The sequence below is a fragment of the Aedes albopictus genome, chromosome 2 (assembly GCF_035046485.1).
Source record: "Aedes albopictus strain Foshan chromosome 2, AalbF5, whole genome shotgun sequence".
NCBI lineage: Eukaryota > Metazoa > Arthropoda > Insecta > Diptera > Culicidae > Aedes > Aedes albopictus.
The window spans coordinates 325,636,996-325,653,897 of NC_085137.1; the positions used below are offsets into that span (position 1 = coordinate 325,636,996).

Here is a 16,902-nt window from a genome sequence, read left to right on the forward strand (position 1 = left end):
GAGGATTGAAGAAAAAGTTGAAAACAAAACCTAGAATCAACATAAATCCACATAAAATTTTATGTATTTCATCTTCATATAAAAGATGTAAGCAATTGTAAGTTCGGTATTAGTTTATTGACCGCTGCAGAGAAGAACTGACCAGCATCACCTCACATTCATACACCATGTTCAAAGTACAATATTTGCATCAAATAAAAGTTGAATTGTAACTCATGTTTCCGTTGATTCCAGATCATTGCCCTGGTTGCCTGTCTTACCGTCGTGAAGGTGGCCGCCGAAGATTACTTCACCTATCCTAGGTACAAATTCGAGTACGGAGTCAAGGATGAACATTCGCTGGATCACAAAAGCCATTGGGAATACCGTAATGGCGATGTCGTGAAGGGGCAGTACACTATGGACGAGGCTGATGGAACCCAGCGGATTGTTGAGTACAGCTCGGATCACGAGACCGGATTCCAGGCTCATGTTAAGCGCAGCGGATTTGCTCACCATCCGTACGGCGAAAGCTACGTGAATATTGACCAGTACAATTGAAAGGGGGGATAGGGAATGTCAGAAATAGATGACTTTTGTATTTAAAATATAAACTTTTTTTGTGTGTGGTGGGACATTGAAGTAGGGATGTATTCAACCCTATTTCCGAAATGATCACAACAGGACATGACTTATTAGCATGTTTTTTTCATTCTGATGTGATACCCAAAACGTTCAATATTTGAACCACACTGAAACAATAACTTTACACATCTTTCTTCAGTGGTAGCAGGACTAACTGCTTTCAAGCAAGGAAAACAATAGCTAATTAACGGATCAACTTATTTATTAAACTCGAAACGACATTTTCTTCTTCTTCAACTCCGCTGATCAATGTTGGCGTAGCTCTCACCATGTGGATGATACGCGTTTCCACTGCGCTGAACATGGGCCTTAAACCCATTCTCATGATCCGAGCTATACTCTACGATGCGATGAGTACCATCAGCCTCATCCAGAGTGTACTGTCCTTTCACGACATCCCCATTCCGGTATTCCCACTGGGTCTTGTGATCGTGGGAATGCCCATCCTTGACTCCGTATTCGAACTTGTACCTTGGTCGGGTATCGTATTCATCCTCATCGGCAACAACAATGGCAACTAGGCAGGCGACAATGGCGATAATCTGAAAATATAACAAGTTTGATTATTCAAATGTAAAAGAATCGCACAACGGTCCAGAAGTACTTTGAACATTGTGGTGCGGTGCTACTTCAAGTACTGCAAAGGTTCCAATGACCTGCCAACGAACTGCAGCTGCTTTTAATAAGCCATTTGTGTACATCTACACCCGTATACATATATCGTTATGAAGGGAAGAAGGAGAAATTCCGAAAAATGATCACTTTTGAACGTTGCAATCCACGGTCGCGAATTAATATGTAAAAATTGGAGGCCGCACGCAACAGCGGGCCCATCGAATCGAGGGATATGCCAAGAACCGAGGGAATTACAAACGGAATGCTTTTGATGTGGCGAGATGTGTAATTGCAGCTAATTGCGCTCATGCATCAGTCGGGATTGCCTTTTGCAGTAGAACTGCGTCACTTGTCAAAATCGAAAATGCTCAATGCTATGATGGTTCACCAAGAGCTACCATTAATCTTAAACAAAAGCTGTTATTAATCTTAAACAGGTCTTGTCTGTATGACTATCATTGTTGTTGTTGTCTTTTTGTACCAACCCAAATATAAGTTCGAGTAAAGTGTAAAGGATTGGTTCACTGGACTATAAGACCTATTGAGAACACCGCTTTGAAGTTGTCATGAAAAGACAGTACATTCTGGTTGGAATAGGTGGAGCTCATCACGATGGTGAATACAGTTTTAACTGGGTGTCAGTCCCAGTTTCAGCGCTATAGATATATCAATCACCCTCATTGGAAGGCTATGGTAACGTTGATCAGTACAACATCACTGTTAACAGATTTAAAAAAAAGTTAAATATATTATTAGTCGATCATTTGAGCTCCTACATCCAGAGCTAAGACAATTTTTTACGCTTGATTGAATTAAAGCACGAACCATGCTAAGTTTATTGGCAGTTGATTAGGAAATTTGTTTTCAATGCCGCGATGTAAAATAATCGTTTTATTGACTGCTCGACAGCACTGTGTTAATTGAGCTCAATAAAGTAATTAACTGTGTGTACAAGAAACGCGGCCTGTGTTAGTTGAGAAATGAACATCGAACGTTTAACTTGATTTTATATGTCAAGTCGGACCCAACCTACAAGTATGAGCTTTATATATAGGACAGTGCTTCCCAAACTGTGCGCCGCGGCGCCCTGGTGCGCCGTGAACATCTCTCAGGTGCGCCGCAGGATCTTGGGCCAAAACACAAAGAACAAACTCTTATTATTGAAGGCAGAATATATTTTTAGTTGTTTTTGTATTGTTTTGTTAAACAAGTGTCACCTTAAACCCTTTTTTTTTGTATTCGATACCAATGTTTTGGCTTTTTTGGGGAAGACTTCAAAAGAAACTCATTCAAAGGGGTTTTCCCTCTTCTATATTTCCAACTAAATAGTAAATATTCCAAAGCCTACGAATGTTTCCGGAACTTATAATATCCTCATGAAATATTTAATTTTTACAAAATTTTTATATTTCCGGAATTATAAAAATTTTCGTAAGACTCTCAAATTGTTGGACTTTTTATGATTCGGCTTAGTTTTCGTTTTTATCAATAGCTTGCAATTCAAAGTAGATATTTCAAGAAAATGTTTTAGAGTTCTTTCCATAATACTGTCATCTATAATTACTGTCAATCTCCTGGTCTTCGTGCTGTCTCAAACGTTTCGGGACGACGTTTTTACTTACATCACTATCATAAATTGATAGTTTGTCTCTAAGATTGAGATTTCCTCCTATAGGCTGGTTTAGCTCTTTATTGTAAAAAAATCTGCAACAATTTTTGTGTCGATTTTATGCATGAAACCGCCTTTTTTGAGTTGTTGAGTTGAGTTGAACTGAGTTTTTTGAGTTCCGAATACAAAAACATGACCCCTCACCGTCACTTTCAGCCGTTCTGACAGCTTCTGAACAATTCATTTTTATATCTATTTTTCCTTGGATTTGGTAATCTACGTACCTTATTTTAAAAAAAATAATAAAAGTTTTGCAATGCAATCCTTCAGAAATCTAAAGTTTGTGTTAAGTTCTGCGAATCTTTGAGCAAATTCATTGAAATTTTGAACTGAAGGTGTTGAAGTTATTAAAATTCTTTGTAAAAAGTTGTTGGTGCGCCGCGAAAATTTTGAAAATTTCAAAAGGCGCCGCGGTAGCAAAAAGTTTGGGAACCTCTGATATAGGATATACTTTGGAGAGATTCAGAAGCACTGGCAGATCCTTTAAATCGCAGAAGTGGTTTAAAATAAACTTTTAACCGTTGTGCAGGACCTTTTCAACACATTTCTTCGATTTTCTAACTTTAACTCTCGAGCGATCGCACTGTTGCATTTTGCGCTTTTTGTACTCAGCACTTGCGTGATGCTGACGATGGTGGCTAACCGTGCGAGTTACGGAAGGTTAAGGAAATATATCATCCCAAGTAACATGTTTCAGTCAAAAAGACTCTGGAAGTTCTTAAAACCATAATAAAACCATAATAAAAGGCATTCGGCTTTATGACGTTTCTAAACACCTCTACAAGACTAAGTGGCCATCAAAATGTTACTTGGGTTGTATGTAAGTTAATGGTTTTAATTTACATATTTGAAGGGGGATGGCTCTCTCAATGTTTGAATCAAGAACGATTTTTATGTACATTCCCGACGTTTCGGCCTAAGGATATGGCCTTTTTCAAGGGTCGCTGAAAACATGTATTTTAACATTTAACATTAAACATTTATCATATATACATTGATAAAAAAAACTCACTAGTGTCTACCGTCTATCGTTTTCGGGGCATTTGCATATGGAATGCTCTTCTGGGTTGCTTTTCATGTACTGTGTAGTAGAAAATGTGGGATACATTTTGATTGTTTTATGGGAATTTTACCTAACTTATTACGTGTTGTTATTTTAGATTTTTATTTTTTGTATTGTATTTATTTTATTGTATTGTAACATTCTTTTAGGTGGGAATTTTTCTTTAGGGGAGGTATTGGTCATTTTAGGGTGCGTTCTTAGTTTTGTGGAAGATGATTTAGAACCGTTTGTTCTGTTGACATTTGTTCTATGGTAGTGGTGGTGTGTCGTTGCCGACTATTGGACTTTTTAATAGAGTGTACAAGTCCGGCATACGTCGTGCTTAGACCATCGACATCGATACTGGCAATATAACACATTTCTAGTACACTAAATCCTTTTTTTTCACCACTTTTTTTTACGCGATTTTATTTTGCATGATTTTTTTTACGCGATTTTCTCGAAGTTACGCGACTTTTTTTTACGCTATTTTGGTTATTTGCGGAGGGCAAATCACGTAAAAAAAGATTTCCCTTTGATTTTTTTACGCGATTTCACGAAGTTACGCGAACTTTTTTTGCGCGGACGCATCCTTCGCGTAAAAAAAGGATTTAGTGTATGGATAATTTTGCAGTTCTGTTTGTTCTATCTAGGATTTTTGGTTGTGTTGTGTTGAATATATGATTATTTTCGATAATGTGTTTCATCACTGCTGTTTTTTCTCCTAATCTGATCATCTCTTCATCTGTTTGTGTCTTGTTGTTTTGGATATGTTTTCTCAGCCAACACGAAGTCGCATATGATGTAGAATAGGATGCTAAAGTGGAGGCCATATGCGTACATGCTTCCATTTATCTGCGTGAAAAAAGTACGCATTAGAGTGGGTCATCCGTTATATGGAAAAATGAAAAATTTGATGGCATCCCATCAGATCAAATCATTTTTGGTCCCATTTCAGGACCCAAATAAGTGTGCAAAATATGTCTACGTTTTGCGCATCGCGTTTGAAGTTTGTATAGGATTTTACATGGGAAAACACACTTTTTTGCATGTCTCTCATGACAAGCTCGAATTTATCTAAAATCATGTAATCGATAATGTGAAAACATAGCCTAGAGTGTCCTGAAAAACTTTGTCGTGACTTTCCTGTACATGTTAAAACATAAACGCATGCATGCGGTATTTTCATAAGCATCGGATCGCTTTGCGGTCTTTGACAAAGTTTTTCAGAACATCCTAGGCTATCATTTTACATTATCGGTTGAAAAGTTTCTGACAAACTTTTTGAACTTATGACAAAAATGTGAAAAAGTATGTTTTCCCATACAAAATCCCATACAAATTTCAATTGCAATGCGCAAAGTGTAGACGCAACCGATCGTGCTCAAATTTTGCACAGATACTCAGGACCCGAAATGGAACCAAAAAAGCTTTGATCTGAGAAAACGGTCCCGATGACCCATGCTGTCATTATTGCAGGGTCAATGAGATAGTAAAGGAACCGTTACATTACGCCTGTTGTTTCAAGCTTATTTTTCTTTCACGTGAATAAACATTAGTACCAGCTTGCATTAGGTGGACAAAAATTTTGCTATATTTCAGACTGGCGAATTCATCTAGTTCTTTGGTGTTACCAGACAAAAGTTCTAGTAATGCTGCTTGATGTTGGCGTAGCTTTCACCATGTGGATGGTGGGCGTGTCCAACACGTTGAACATGTGGTTGGAATCCAGTCTTGTGATCCGAGCTGTAATCAACGATGCGGTGCGTACCATCGGCTTCATCCAGAGTGTACTGTCCCTTCACGTGGTCACCATCGCGATGTTCCCACTGGCTCTTGTGGTCGTGGGTGTGTCCATCCTTAACTCCGTATTCAAACTTGTACTGGGGATGGCTGTGATAGTCCTCATAGGCCGACGCGACAACGGCAAAGCAAACAACCAGAGCGATGAGCTGTTGGGAAAAGCACAGGACAATAATTAGTAATGATTATGGTAATTTCTTCTACCTTTTGTATCACCTTGAACATTGTTGCGTCTTTTGGGATGAGCTACTAACTACTCCACAATATGAATGCAAAACTGAAACTGATGCCTGATTTGGTATGGAGCAGAATATTTATACACATTGATTGTCTCCTCTTTGCGAGCGCATAATCTGTTCGTCCGCTTCATAAACAATCCGACCGATTCCACACCTCGTCAAGTGCCATGCGGCTTATTAATTGAAAGTATATGTCCATTTTTTACGCGCTTTGTTCGGTTTTCTATTAACCTTGCCCAGAAGGCACAGCCCAGTTTATAGGCAGAAATGCATGGTTCACTGGCCATATCGCTCAGAGCTAAGGAAAAAATCAGATCTCCCCCACGATCAAACAATAATAATCGATCATGGTAGCAAACAACCCCCTGGCAGCTCATATGTGAACGGTGCAACATGCATTTCTTGCGAGTTAATACTTGACAAATAGTCGAGTGAAATTTTCGATCGAAAGTGTGTGGTCATACCTGTTTCAAGAATGGTAAAACAAGCCACTAGTGTGCCACAGCGATTAGTATAAATATTCTGTGGCGATTCCAACTAGCTATCAGTTTAGTTCCAGCGTTCAATCAGAACAACATCAACCCAGCCCTAATCAAAAATGTTCAAGGTATGTATGGAAACAGCTGTTTTCCGATTACGCTACAAACAACAATCAATTAATAAAGCCATTACACACTTTACAGCTCATTGCCCTAGTTGCCTGCTTGGTCGTCGTGGTGTCGGCCTACGAGGATTACCACAGCCATCCCAAGTACAAGTTCGAATATGGCGTTAAGGACCCACATACCCACGACCATAAGAGCGCCTGGGAGCACCGCGATGGAGATCACGTGCACGGACAGTACACTCTGGACGAAGCCGATGGAACCCACCGCATCGTTGATTACACCTCGGACCATAAAACTGGTTTCCAGCCTCATGTGCAGCGCAAGGGACACGCCCACCATCCACATGGCGAAAGCTACGCTAACATCCATCAACACTACTAGGAACTGATCTCACACCAAAGAACTAGAAAAAAATCTCGGTTTTGAAAATATAGACACAAATTTATCAAATTAACGGATTATGTCTGAGTACATTTACTTAATTATCACATGCTGCAATATTTACTAGATTAGTACGTTGCGTAATGAGTAGGTGATGAAAGCATAACCGTTTAACTGCATCACATATTGACTGGTGGAGTAGTATGAGTCACAGACAAACAGACGTATCATTTGGTACAAATTGCGATTAAAATCGTCGTCATAAAACATAACCACTCAATGTTAATCACACAAGGTCACGCAAACCGCTGAGTAGGTGGCGACAGTAAGCAAGCGTCAAATAGAAGCAAAAACGATAATAGCGCCATGAACGAGTGGTTTGGGAACTACAGTGAATTTGAATCGATAGTCCAAAAGAGGAACGGTGGGAAGTGAGTAGAGTGAAACGTCTGTTTATCCGTGTCTCAGTTCTTGCTAGTTAAAAAAAACACCGTCGTCACACTGAACGAAACATAACACATGACAAGGGCCTTACAGATCATGTGGAAGTCCTGTAAAAGAATATAACAGGGCAGCACTGCCCATAATCGCATAAGAGTAACATTCGACAAAAGTAGGCATTGGAGAAAATGGAGCCCAAAGATTCAACATTGAATGGTATGGAAATGAACCTAAATTTTAAAAATTTCTCATAAATTGATAATCAATCGTTTAGCAATAAAATTTTCTACAGCACATCTTATATGCTAGACGAATTGCCAGAAAATAAATCGGACCAAATTATGATTGATGACATGCTTTAAAGCCAGCCTTTTTTTTCCAGTGTGACTGTTACGCGGTTACATTGGCCAATGAGACAAAATGACTTGGTAGTTTTTTCATAAATCCTTGAACAAACTTGAAATTTTTATTCAGGAAGTCGAAATACTTGCGATTTGATGGTGATCCTCGATAATAACTCAATATCATCAAAATATGCAAATGTTACAAATATGCAGTTATGGACAGAGCAGTGCTTAGTAACTCCATGGTGAGTTTCTTATCACCCTCGACTGTCCGATAGACAGTGTAGATACGAGAAATATTGACATCTGGGCCCTGTAGCGTGTTACAGTTAACTTTTTGATAATTACAGCTTAAGGCTTTTTACGGCATCATCAGCATCGGCAGCCATGTTGGATATGTGGCTCGGAATTTCAAAGTGATAATTCTCTGCCACCAAAGCGAATATTCGTATGAAAAAGTATCATTCTATATGCTCACCCGCCGTGATTGTGATGATACTTTTTCTGCTGCGTTGCTGCAGAATTGACAGTTTTTTATCACTTTAAAAACGCGAGGCAAACAATCATTGAAAAACAAAAAGTCAATGATTCGTTTGAAAACTTAGTGATGCAGCAAGACACCTTAAATTGACTACTCTAAATGACTAGCTATCTACAGTGAAACCAAGCCAATTGGCTTTCAGTTTCGCAGAATCGTTACTGTTATGTAGCTTGGAATTCCACCAGAACGCGATTATTCCACAATTTCATCTCTCAATTTGTCATTTAATCAGCATTATGTGTCTTCTAGTTTTCAAGTTTTTGCCAGTATTTTCCGACGTACCTGCAAATTGGTACATACTACCGAATCACACTGGACGAGAACGTAGGAGATCACCACAGCAGACGGAATCTCAAATCGACCACGTTCTGATTGACGGAAGGCACTGCTCCGACATTATTGATGTCAGGACCAGGCATCCAATTTTTCACTCACGTGATCAAATTCCCCGGATTTATCCACCTCCGCGATCGTGATTTCTCACTGCATGGGATGAAAAATAAAAGTCTCTCACTCCAGCGCTCACGATAATTATCTTGCTCTCCATGCACAACTCACGGATAAACAACAAAGCATCCGATTTTTCCAGGCCCCTGGCATGAATGAAATATATCGTAGCCAACATCTAACTGCCTTATACTCATATTCGTGCAAATTGAAACGAGCGTGTAATCAACAAACGCAGCTTTTGTTTGATGTTGTGAGCCACACACGAAATCACATTCACAATGCGTGTTTGTTGGGTTGCTTTATTCAACTAATCGCATGCTCCTCTTACCGTACATTAATATTAAAGCGAGTTTGAATTGTTTTGTGATCATAACAGGTGGAAAAAATGATTCCAAAAACTGATCAACAAACCAAAATAAACGTTAAACAAAAAATTGTTGATGTTTATGCATTTGACAGTGGGCGCTATTTATTAGCGCCCAGGACATCCTGTCTACCATGATTCCAATGCATTGATATAGGCCGTGTCAGGGGCCTGGATTTTTCACTCCGTCTGCGAGTCACAAGACATCTCCATCGATGCACGAGAACAATTATTTGACGTTTAGTGGTACCGTGTTTACATATTGTTTCATGGCCATCTAGATAACAAAGCACCGGTCAGACGTCAACCGGGTGAAAACGTGGGTTGATGCAGCCAGAGCAAATATTTGCTCCTGCGAGAGCAAACGATTTGTGAGTGAGCGCTAGTCGGAGGGAGCATAATTTTATCAAGCAAAGGAGCCGGAGTGAGAGCCTTTTCAATCGTTCATGGGTGCAAGGAAAATATCACAGGCTACTCTGTCCGGATAATATCGCTGTGTGATAGATCGTTACTCGCGTGAGTGAGTGAAAAATTTGGTGCCTGGTCAGGACCTATCATGGCGCCAACATCGACTCCGACCACTACACGCAACCTGAGATTCTAATACAGTTGGGTATGAAACATATACAAATATTGTATTAGGGCCTTGCAAATACAAAAATTGGTACACGGTAAAAAATCTGCACTGTGATATGAACTGATTGACACTTGAATTCGCACTACTGTTCAATCAGTTTGTTATCAATTACATATCATTTGACAGAGAAGATCCAATGCCACTTCAGTTTTAATGGAACTTCACATCAATTCGTTGTTGACAATGTTTTGATTTCAAAACAAGAATTAAAAAATGTGTTCAGCCGCAGCCAGATTCGATACCAGGACCTTCAGAGTCACGATCAACTGTTTTACCACTACACTACTTCACATCTGTTGGAGAGGTGTGAATCGAAGCGAAGCACTTTCTACCACCTGTCATCTATATTTACTTTCATGCCCAAAAGAGTCATTACCAAATCAACACCTTTTCACTTTAGATCGTATTGCTTTTTACAGTAGTGCAAATCGAAGGGATTTTCAGTTGATTTCTCCGGTGGGTTTGTTTTGGTCCTCAAGTCAACACTGACAGCCTTGCGATCTCGAAGGAAAAGCATTTCTGATCATGTTGATCAGGACATTGAATAGTTAATGGATTTTTCCCTTACATCGAGCGTGCATAATTTTTACCGTGTAGGTGGCAGCATACCAAAAATTGTATTGGCTTCCTAGAATCTGGAAAAGGAAAATTTCGCATGTGTGCGTGTGCTCTGTCGCACTGGTTTCTCATTATTTGTTCTATTTTTAGACTGATCATGGCAGCAGCGGCGGCATCAAATACCAATACATGTTTAAAAAGAAATACGGGCGGCGGCGGGAATCGAACCGAGGGCACTGTAATGGTGATTCACAGTACCCTGCGCTCTAACCAGCACGGCTACAACTGCACATAGATAGACACGAGGCTGAAAGCCATCATGATCAACACAAACGTGGCTTGGTGATGGATGTGATACAGCCGCCACACTGCACAATGGGTCCAGAGCCGTATTTGCGAAGACAAAACTGTTTAAGCTTCAGATTTAAGTTTTAAAACACATATTGTGTTTTAGAAAGTTTATTTTCAATTGTTGACCCTATTCCCTATTATTGTTATGTTAGGGTGGTTCGTCTGGTTAAACTGATTCAAAAATCTGCTTTCTAATAATTTTATGTGCGATGCCATGATGGATGGTGATGGATCGTTTAATTAGAAATTCCACCAATAAACGGCAAATTTTAAATTTCATATATCTCAGGACTCTCACCACTTAGAAAGTTGGTGTCTTCGACAACGTTGTTAAGTGAGTCAAGGGCTTACAGTTATAATGGTCCACTAGGCGGCGCTAGTTACACATTTGCTAAATCATTCAAATGATTGATATTTTTTCGTGAAGTAATCAACAAGCTGTAAGTTTGTTTTCTTTGAACATGTCTAAGTCAAGTCAAAGGTTTTTCAAAGAGCTATGTATTAGTCATAATTGTGCAATGTCGCATTTCATTCGGTTCACTTGATCCAGAGATATAGCAATTAAACGAAGAACACTCAAATATGAACTACTTCATTAGAGTTGCTCCAATTTTATGTAAAGTTATCCAATCGAGCCCAAATTTGTACCGTTTATAGCTTACTAGTTGTGCAACTAGCAGGAAAAATTGCATGCTTCAATTAATTCGTAACTAGCGCCGCCTACTGACAGAACCTTGAAGCAATCAGCTAATCAACTGAGCGGCCGTAACCAACCTAACAACATCGCCGAAGACATCAAATTTCTAAGTGATCTGAGTCCTGAGATATATGGAATATAATATTTGTTTGCTCACTAGCGCTGCCTTGTGGTGGAATTTTGAATCAAACGGCTCATCATTTGTTAGTTCTTGGCCAGCCAAATAATATTGCCGAAGACACCAACTCTCTAAGTAACCAGGATGATGAGATATTTGGTATAAACATTTCATCAGTGTTACGTCTGTTTGTCTTTGGTATGACAGATATCACAGACAGCAAGACGTAGCGATGGCGAAATTTCCGTACCGTACATCTTAGCACCATGATTACTTAAATATTCGGTATACTTGGCAAAGTTGTTAGGCCAGTCAAGGTTTTACTGGTGATGGGCCGTTTGATTCAAAATTCCACCACTAGGTAGCGCTGACGATAAATTAATTATTATATTCCATATATCTCAGAACTCTGATTACTTAGAAAATTGGTTTCTTCGGCAATGTTGTTTGGTTTATTAAGGCGTTCCAGTTGATTAGCTGATTGGTTCAGGATTCTGCCAGTAGACGGCGCTAGTTGCAAATTAGAAGAAGCATGTATCTTTTACTTATTATTTCGAATATATTCAGCAACCTGTAATTTTCTATAATATGTAGGGAATATTCTCAAATTTTATCTGCTAGTTGCACCACTAATTAGCTATAAATGGTACAAATTTGAGCTCGATTGGATAGTTTTACATGAAGTTGGAGCGACTCTAGTAAAATGTTTCATATTTGAGTGTTCTTCGTTAAAGTGCTATATCTCTGGATTAAGTGAACCGAATGAAATATAATTTTGCACATTTATGACTAATATATAGCTCTTTGAAAAACCTTTGACTTGACTAAACTATGTTCAAAGAAAACTAAATTACAGCTTTTTGATTGCTTTACGAAAAAAAAAAACATTCATTTCCTTAATTTTGCAAATGTGTAACTTGCGCTTCCTTGTGGCAAAATTTCGAAACAAGTGGACCATTAACTCTAAGCCCTTGACCTACCAAACAACATTGTCAAAGACACCAACTTTGTTAGTGACCAGAATTCTAGAATTCTGAGATATATTAAATTTAAAATTTGCTTGACCTCTAGCACCGCCTAGTTGTATATACAAAAGCATGCTAAGTTTTAAAAATTGCCTAAAACATTTTTAGCAAGTTGTATGCTTTTATAAAGTCTTGATATGGTTTGGATCACCGCTTACTTAATCTTGTTCGTTTTGGATTGGTGTTTCTCGGTGATATCTTAATTAGACTCGTAATATTAGTTTACGTTTCAACCTACTTTTATTTTTTTTTTTTTTTTTTTTTTTTTTTTTTTTTTTTTTCGGTCATCATCAGAACTATATAAAAGAACATAAATAAACAAATTTTCACAATATTAACACATAATTACAATCATTTTCAAATTTCAAATTAGTTGGACAAACACTTACACTTTCCGCCGCGCCTTCGTTCTTTGGGGCGGCTCACTTAATTCTAATTATCTATGTCAGGTTACGTCTCTGTGTCGTCTTGTTCGTTGCTGTTCGTCTTTCAGTTTGTGTATCAAGTTGTTGTATGTGTTTGAGAACCCGTCTACGTCACGTTGCAAATTAACCGTCGTTTCTCTGTTTATCTTAATGTGAACTACCTCTGCTGCTAGCCTGCTCGCGTCATTGTTGATTCTCTCCAGAATTCTAGTTCGGGAGAAGTCAAATCGATGTCCGTTGTGTAGCGCGTGTTGGGTGAGTCCCGTAGCTGATGCGTTCGTGCGTACCGAGTTCTTGTGTTGCGCTATGCGCTTGTCAAGTGTTTGCGAAGTCTGTCCAATATATTCCTTTTGTTCACATGCTCCACAAGGGATAGAATACACTACGTTTGTCTGTTTAAATGTTGGTATTGTGTCTTTTAGTTTTGTGAAGATAGTTGTTTTCACCTTGTCGCATGGTTTGAAGGAAGCGGTGATGTCATGTTTTTTTAGCGTCTTGTTCACCTTCTCGCTGAGACCCGGTACGTAAGGGATGGACACGTACTTTTTCGGTTCGTCATTGCACTCCTTCTCTAACGTGTTGTACAGCCGGTGTACCCGATCTCTCACCGTTCGTCGAATGAGATTCTCCGGGTAGTTGTTGTTACGGAGAATGCTCTTCACTGTACCAATGCTCTCTGTTCTTCGTTCGACGTCCGTCAGTTTGAGTGCTCGGTCGACCAGCGCGATCATCGTGTTAACCTTGTGGGTATGCGGGCTCTCCGAGTTGTAGTCCAAGTAGCGACCATCCTTCTGTTTCGGGAACCAGATCTTCTGGATTTGCTCTCCGTTTCTCGTGAGCGTGAGATCCAGAAAGCGAAGCGACCCATTCGTTTCCTCTTCCACAGTGAAACTCAGCTTCTCATCGATGGCGTTGAATTGCTCCACCACCTTCTCCACATCCTCTCTTCTCCCTACTAAGAAGCAATCATCGACGTACCTTCGGTATACTGACAGTGGGATGTTTTTCTGCTCCAGCTGAGTCATGGCCTCCTGTTCCACCTTCTCCATGATTAGATTTGCTATCACTGGTGAAAGCGGGGAGCCCATGGGGACCCCCGTTGTTTGGGCGTAGAATTTTCCGTCGTACTGGAAAAAGGATGCCTCCAGAACAGTTTTCATCGCCAGCTTAAAATTTTCCCATGGTATAGTGGTATGTTCTTGCAGTTCTCCCCATTTTTCTTCTACCAGATCGTATACCTTCTCCACCGGAACATTTGTGTAGAGGGATACCACATCCAGTGAGTACATGATCTGATCATCTGGGACGACCACATGCGATATTTCTTCCGCAAAATCGAAACTATTCCGCACGTGATACGGTGTTTTCCCTACCAGCTTCCCCAAAATTTCCGCTAGAAATTGTGCCATACGGTATGTCGCCGTTCCTATGGTTGACACAACTGGGCGGAGGGGTCTGTTCGGTTTGTGGATTTTTGGTAGCCCATATATTCTAGGTGGGTGACAATTATAAACCTTAAGTTTGTTTTTTGTTAGTGTGTCAATGTGGCCATCTTTACACCATTTTTCGATGATCGTGTTGAGTTTCTTTAAGGTTCTGTTCGTTGGGTTATCGTTTAGTGGTTTATACGTGTTCGTGTCACTCACCATTTCCGCCATTTTTTCACGATATTCCTCAGCGGACAGCACCACGGTTTTGTTTCCTTTGTCTGCTCTCGTAATGTACAGATCAACACGATCATCGAAAAATGGTGTAAAGATGGCCACATTGACACACTAACAAAAAACAAACTTAAGGTTTATAATTGTCACCCACCTAGAATATATGGGCTACCAAAAATCCACAAACCGAACAGACCCCTCCGCCCAGTTGTGTCAACCATAGGAACGGCGACATACCGTATGGCACAATTTCTAGCGGAAATTTTGGGGAAGCTGGTAGGGAAAACACCGTATCACGTGCGGAATAGTTTCGATTTTGCGGAAGAAATATCGCATGTGGTCGTCCCAGATGATCAGATCATGTACTCACTGGATGTGGTATCCCTCTACACAAATGTTCCGGTGGAGAAGGTATACGATCTGGTAGAAGAAAAATGGGGAGAACTGCAAGAACATACCACTATACCATGGGAAAATTTTAAGCTGGCGATGAAAACTGTTCTGGAGGCATCCTTTTTCCAGTACGACGGAAAATTCTACGCCCAAACAACGGGGGTCCCCATGGGCTCCCCGCTTTCACCAGTGATAGCAAATCTAATCATGGAGAAGGTGGAACAGGAGGCCATGACTCAGCTGGAGCAGAAAAACATCCCACTGTCAGTATACCGAAGGTACGTCGATGATTGCTTCTTAGTAGGGAGAAGAGAGGATGTGGAGAAGGTGGTGGAGCAATTCAACGCCATCGATGAGAAGCTGAGTTTCACTGTGGAAGAGGAAACGAATGGGTCGCTTCGCTTTCTGGATCTCACGCTCACGAGAAACGGAGAGCAAATCCAGAAGATCTGGTTCCCGAAACAGAAGGATGGTCGCTACTTGGACTACAACTCGGAGAGCCCGCATACCCACAAGGTTAACACGATGATCGCGCTGGTCGACCGAGCACTCAAACTGACGGACGTCGAACGAAGAACAGAGAGCATTGGTACAGTGAAGAGCATTCTCCGTAACAACAACTACCCGGAGAATCTCATTCGACGAACGGTGAGAGATCGGGTACACCGGCTGTACAACACGTTAGAGAAGGAGTGCAATGACGAACCGAAAAAGTACGTGTCCATCCCTTACGTACCGGGTCTCAGCGAGAAGGTGAACAAGACGCTAAAAAAACATGACATCACCGCTTCCTTCAAACCATGCGACAAGGTGAAAACAACTATCTTCACAAAACTAAAAGACACAATACCAACATTTAAACAGACAAACGTAGTGTATTCTATCCCTTGTGGAGCATGTGAACAAAAGGAATATATTGGACAGACTTCGCAAACACTTGACAAGCGCATAGCGCAACACAAGAACTCGGTACGCACGAACGCATCAGCTACGGGACTCACCCAACACGCGCTACACAACGGACATCGATTTGACTTCTCCCGAACTAGAATTCTGGAGAGAATCAACAATGACGCGAGCAGGCTAGCAGCAGAGGTAGTTCACATTAAGATAAACAGAGAAACGACGGTTAATTTGCAACGTGACGTAGACGGGTTCTCAAACACATACAACAACTTGATACACAAACTGAAAGACGAACAGCAACGAACAAGACGACACAGAGACGTAACCTGACATAGATAATTAGAATTAAGTGAGCCGCCCCAAAGAACGAAGGCGCGGCGGAAAGTGTAAGTGTTTGTCCAACTAATTTGAAATTTGAAAATGATTGTAATTATGTGTTAATATTGTGAAAATTTGTTTATTTATGTTCTTTTATATAGTTCTGATGATGACCGAAAAAATAAAAGTAGGTTGAAACGTAAACTAATATTACGAGTCTAATTAAGATATCACCGAGAAACACCAATCCAAAACGAACAAGCTTTTATAAAGTCCACCAAAACTATTTTGATTACTTGTTCCTCAACGAGTTTGATTTAATTGGTGCAAATTTGGGCTTGATTGATTATTCAACTTTACACTAAATTAGAGCCCTTCTATCTATATCTAGTTTTTGACTTCCGTTTATCAATTTACTGTACCTTAGGACTAAGCGAACCGAATTAAATTAAATTTTGAAAGTTTATGACTAATGTATTGGTCTTCATGTATCGTTGGACTCGACTAAAATATGACCAAAGGCAAAAAAGTTGCAATTTATTGAAAACTTTTCGAAAAGTTGTAATGATTCGAATGTTTTATCCAAGGGCTGAAAGTCTCTTTAATAATGACAAATCAATCAAATCAATCGAATGTTTCATTTTTGTAAATTTGCTATAACTTTGTAAAACATTCGGATATTGTATAGAGAA

General features: G+C 39.9%; 4 protein-coding genes across 5 annotated transcripts; 1 reads left to right on the forward strand and 3 right to left on the reverse strand.

Annotated features, from left to right (window-relative positions):
• On the forward strand, positions 1-568 carry LOC109404330 (cuticle protein 19-like). Its single transcript, XM_019677160.3, has 2 exons — positions 1-176; positions 235-568. The coding sequence occupies exons 1-2, from the start codon at positions 168-170 to the stop codon at positions 538-540; spliced, it is 315 nt and encodes a 104-aa protein (XP_019532705.3). The 5' UTR covers positions 1-167; the 3' UTR covers positions 541-568.
• A 136-nt stretch (positions 569-704) lies between these two features.
• On the reverse strand, positions 705-1,785 carry LOC109403117 (cuticle protein 19). Its single transcript, XM_019675852.3, has 2 exons — positions 1,229-1,785; positions 705-1,166 (listed from the first exon to the last, which is right to left on the reverse strand). The coding sequence occupies exons 1-2, from the start codon at positions 1,235-1,237 to the stop codon at positions 858-860; spliced, it is 318 nt and encodes a 105-aa protein (XP_019531397.3). The 5' UTR covers positions 1,238-1,785; the 3' UTR covers positions 705-857.
• Positions 1,786-5,491: 3,706 nt separating this feature from the next.
• On the reverse strand, positions 5,492-6,945 carry LOC109403106 (cuticle protein 19). Of its 2 annotated transcripts, none has more exons than XM_062852439.1 (2): positions 6,784-6,945; positions 5,492-5,902 (listed from the first exon to the last, which is right to left on the reverse strand). In XM_062852439.1, the coding sequence occupies exons 1-2, from the start codon at positions 6,943-6,945 to the stop codon at positions 5,597-5,599; spliced, it is 468 nt and encodes a 155-aa protein (XP_062708423.1). In that variant the 3' UTR covers positions 5,492-5,596. The 2 variants fall into 2 exon arrangements, with proteins under 2 accessions (XP_062708423.1, XP_019531388.2); XM_019675843.3 differs by lacking the exon at positions 6,784-6,945 and adding an exon at positions 5,970-6,129 and having other exon boundaries at positions 5,494-5,902.
• Positions 6,946-12,797: 5,852 nt separating this feature from the next.
• On the reverse strand, positions 12,798-14,341 carry LOC134286696 (uncharacterized). The gene is made up of 2 exons (XM_062848348.1): positions 13,379-14,341; positions 12,798-12,803 (listed from the first exon to the last, which is right to left on the reverse strand). The coding sequence occupies exons 1-2, from the start codon at positions 14,339-14,341 to the stop codon at positions 12,798-12,800; spliced, it is 969 nt and encodes a 322-aa protein (XP_062704332.1).
• Positions 14,342-16,902: the final 2,561 nt, after the last annotated feature.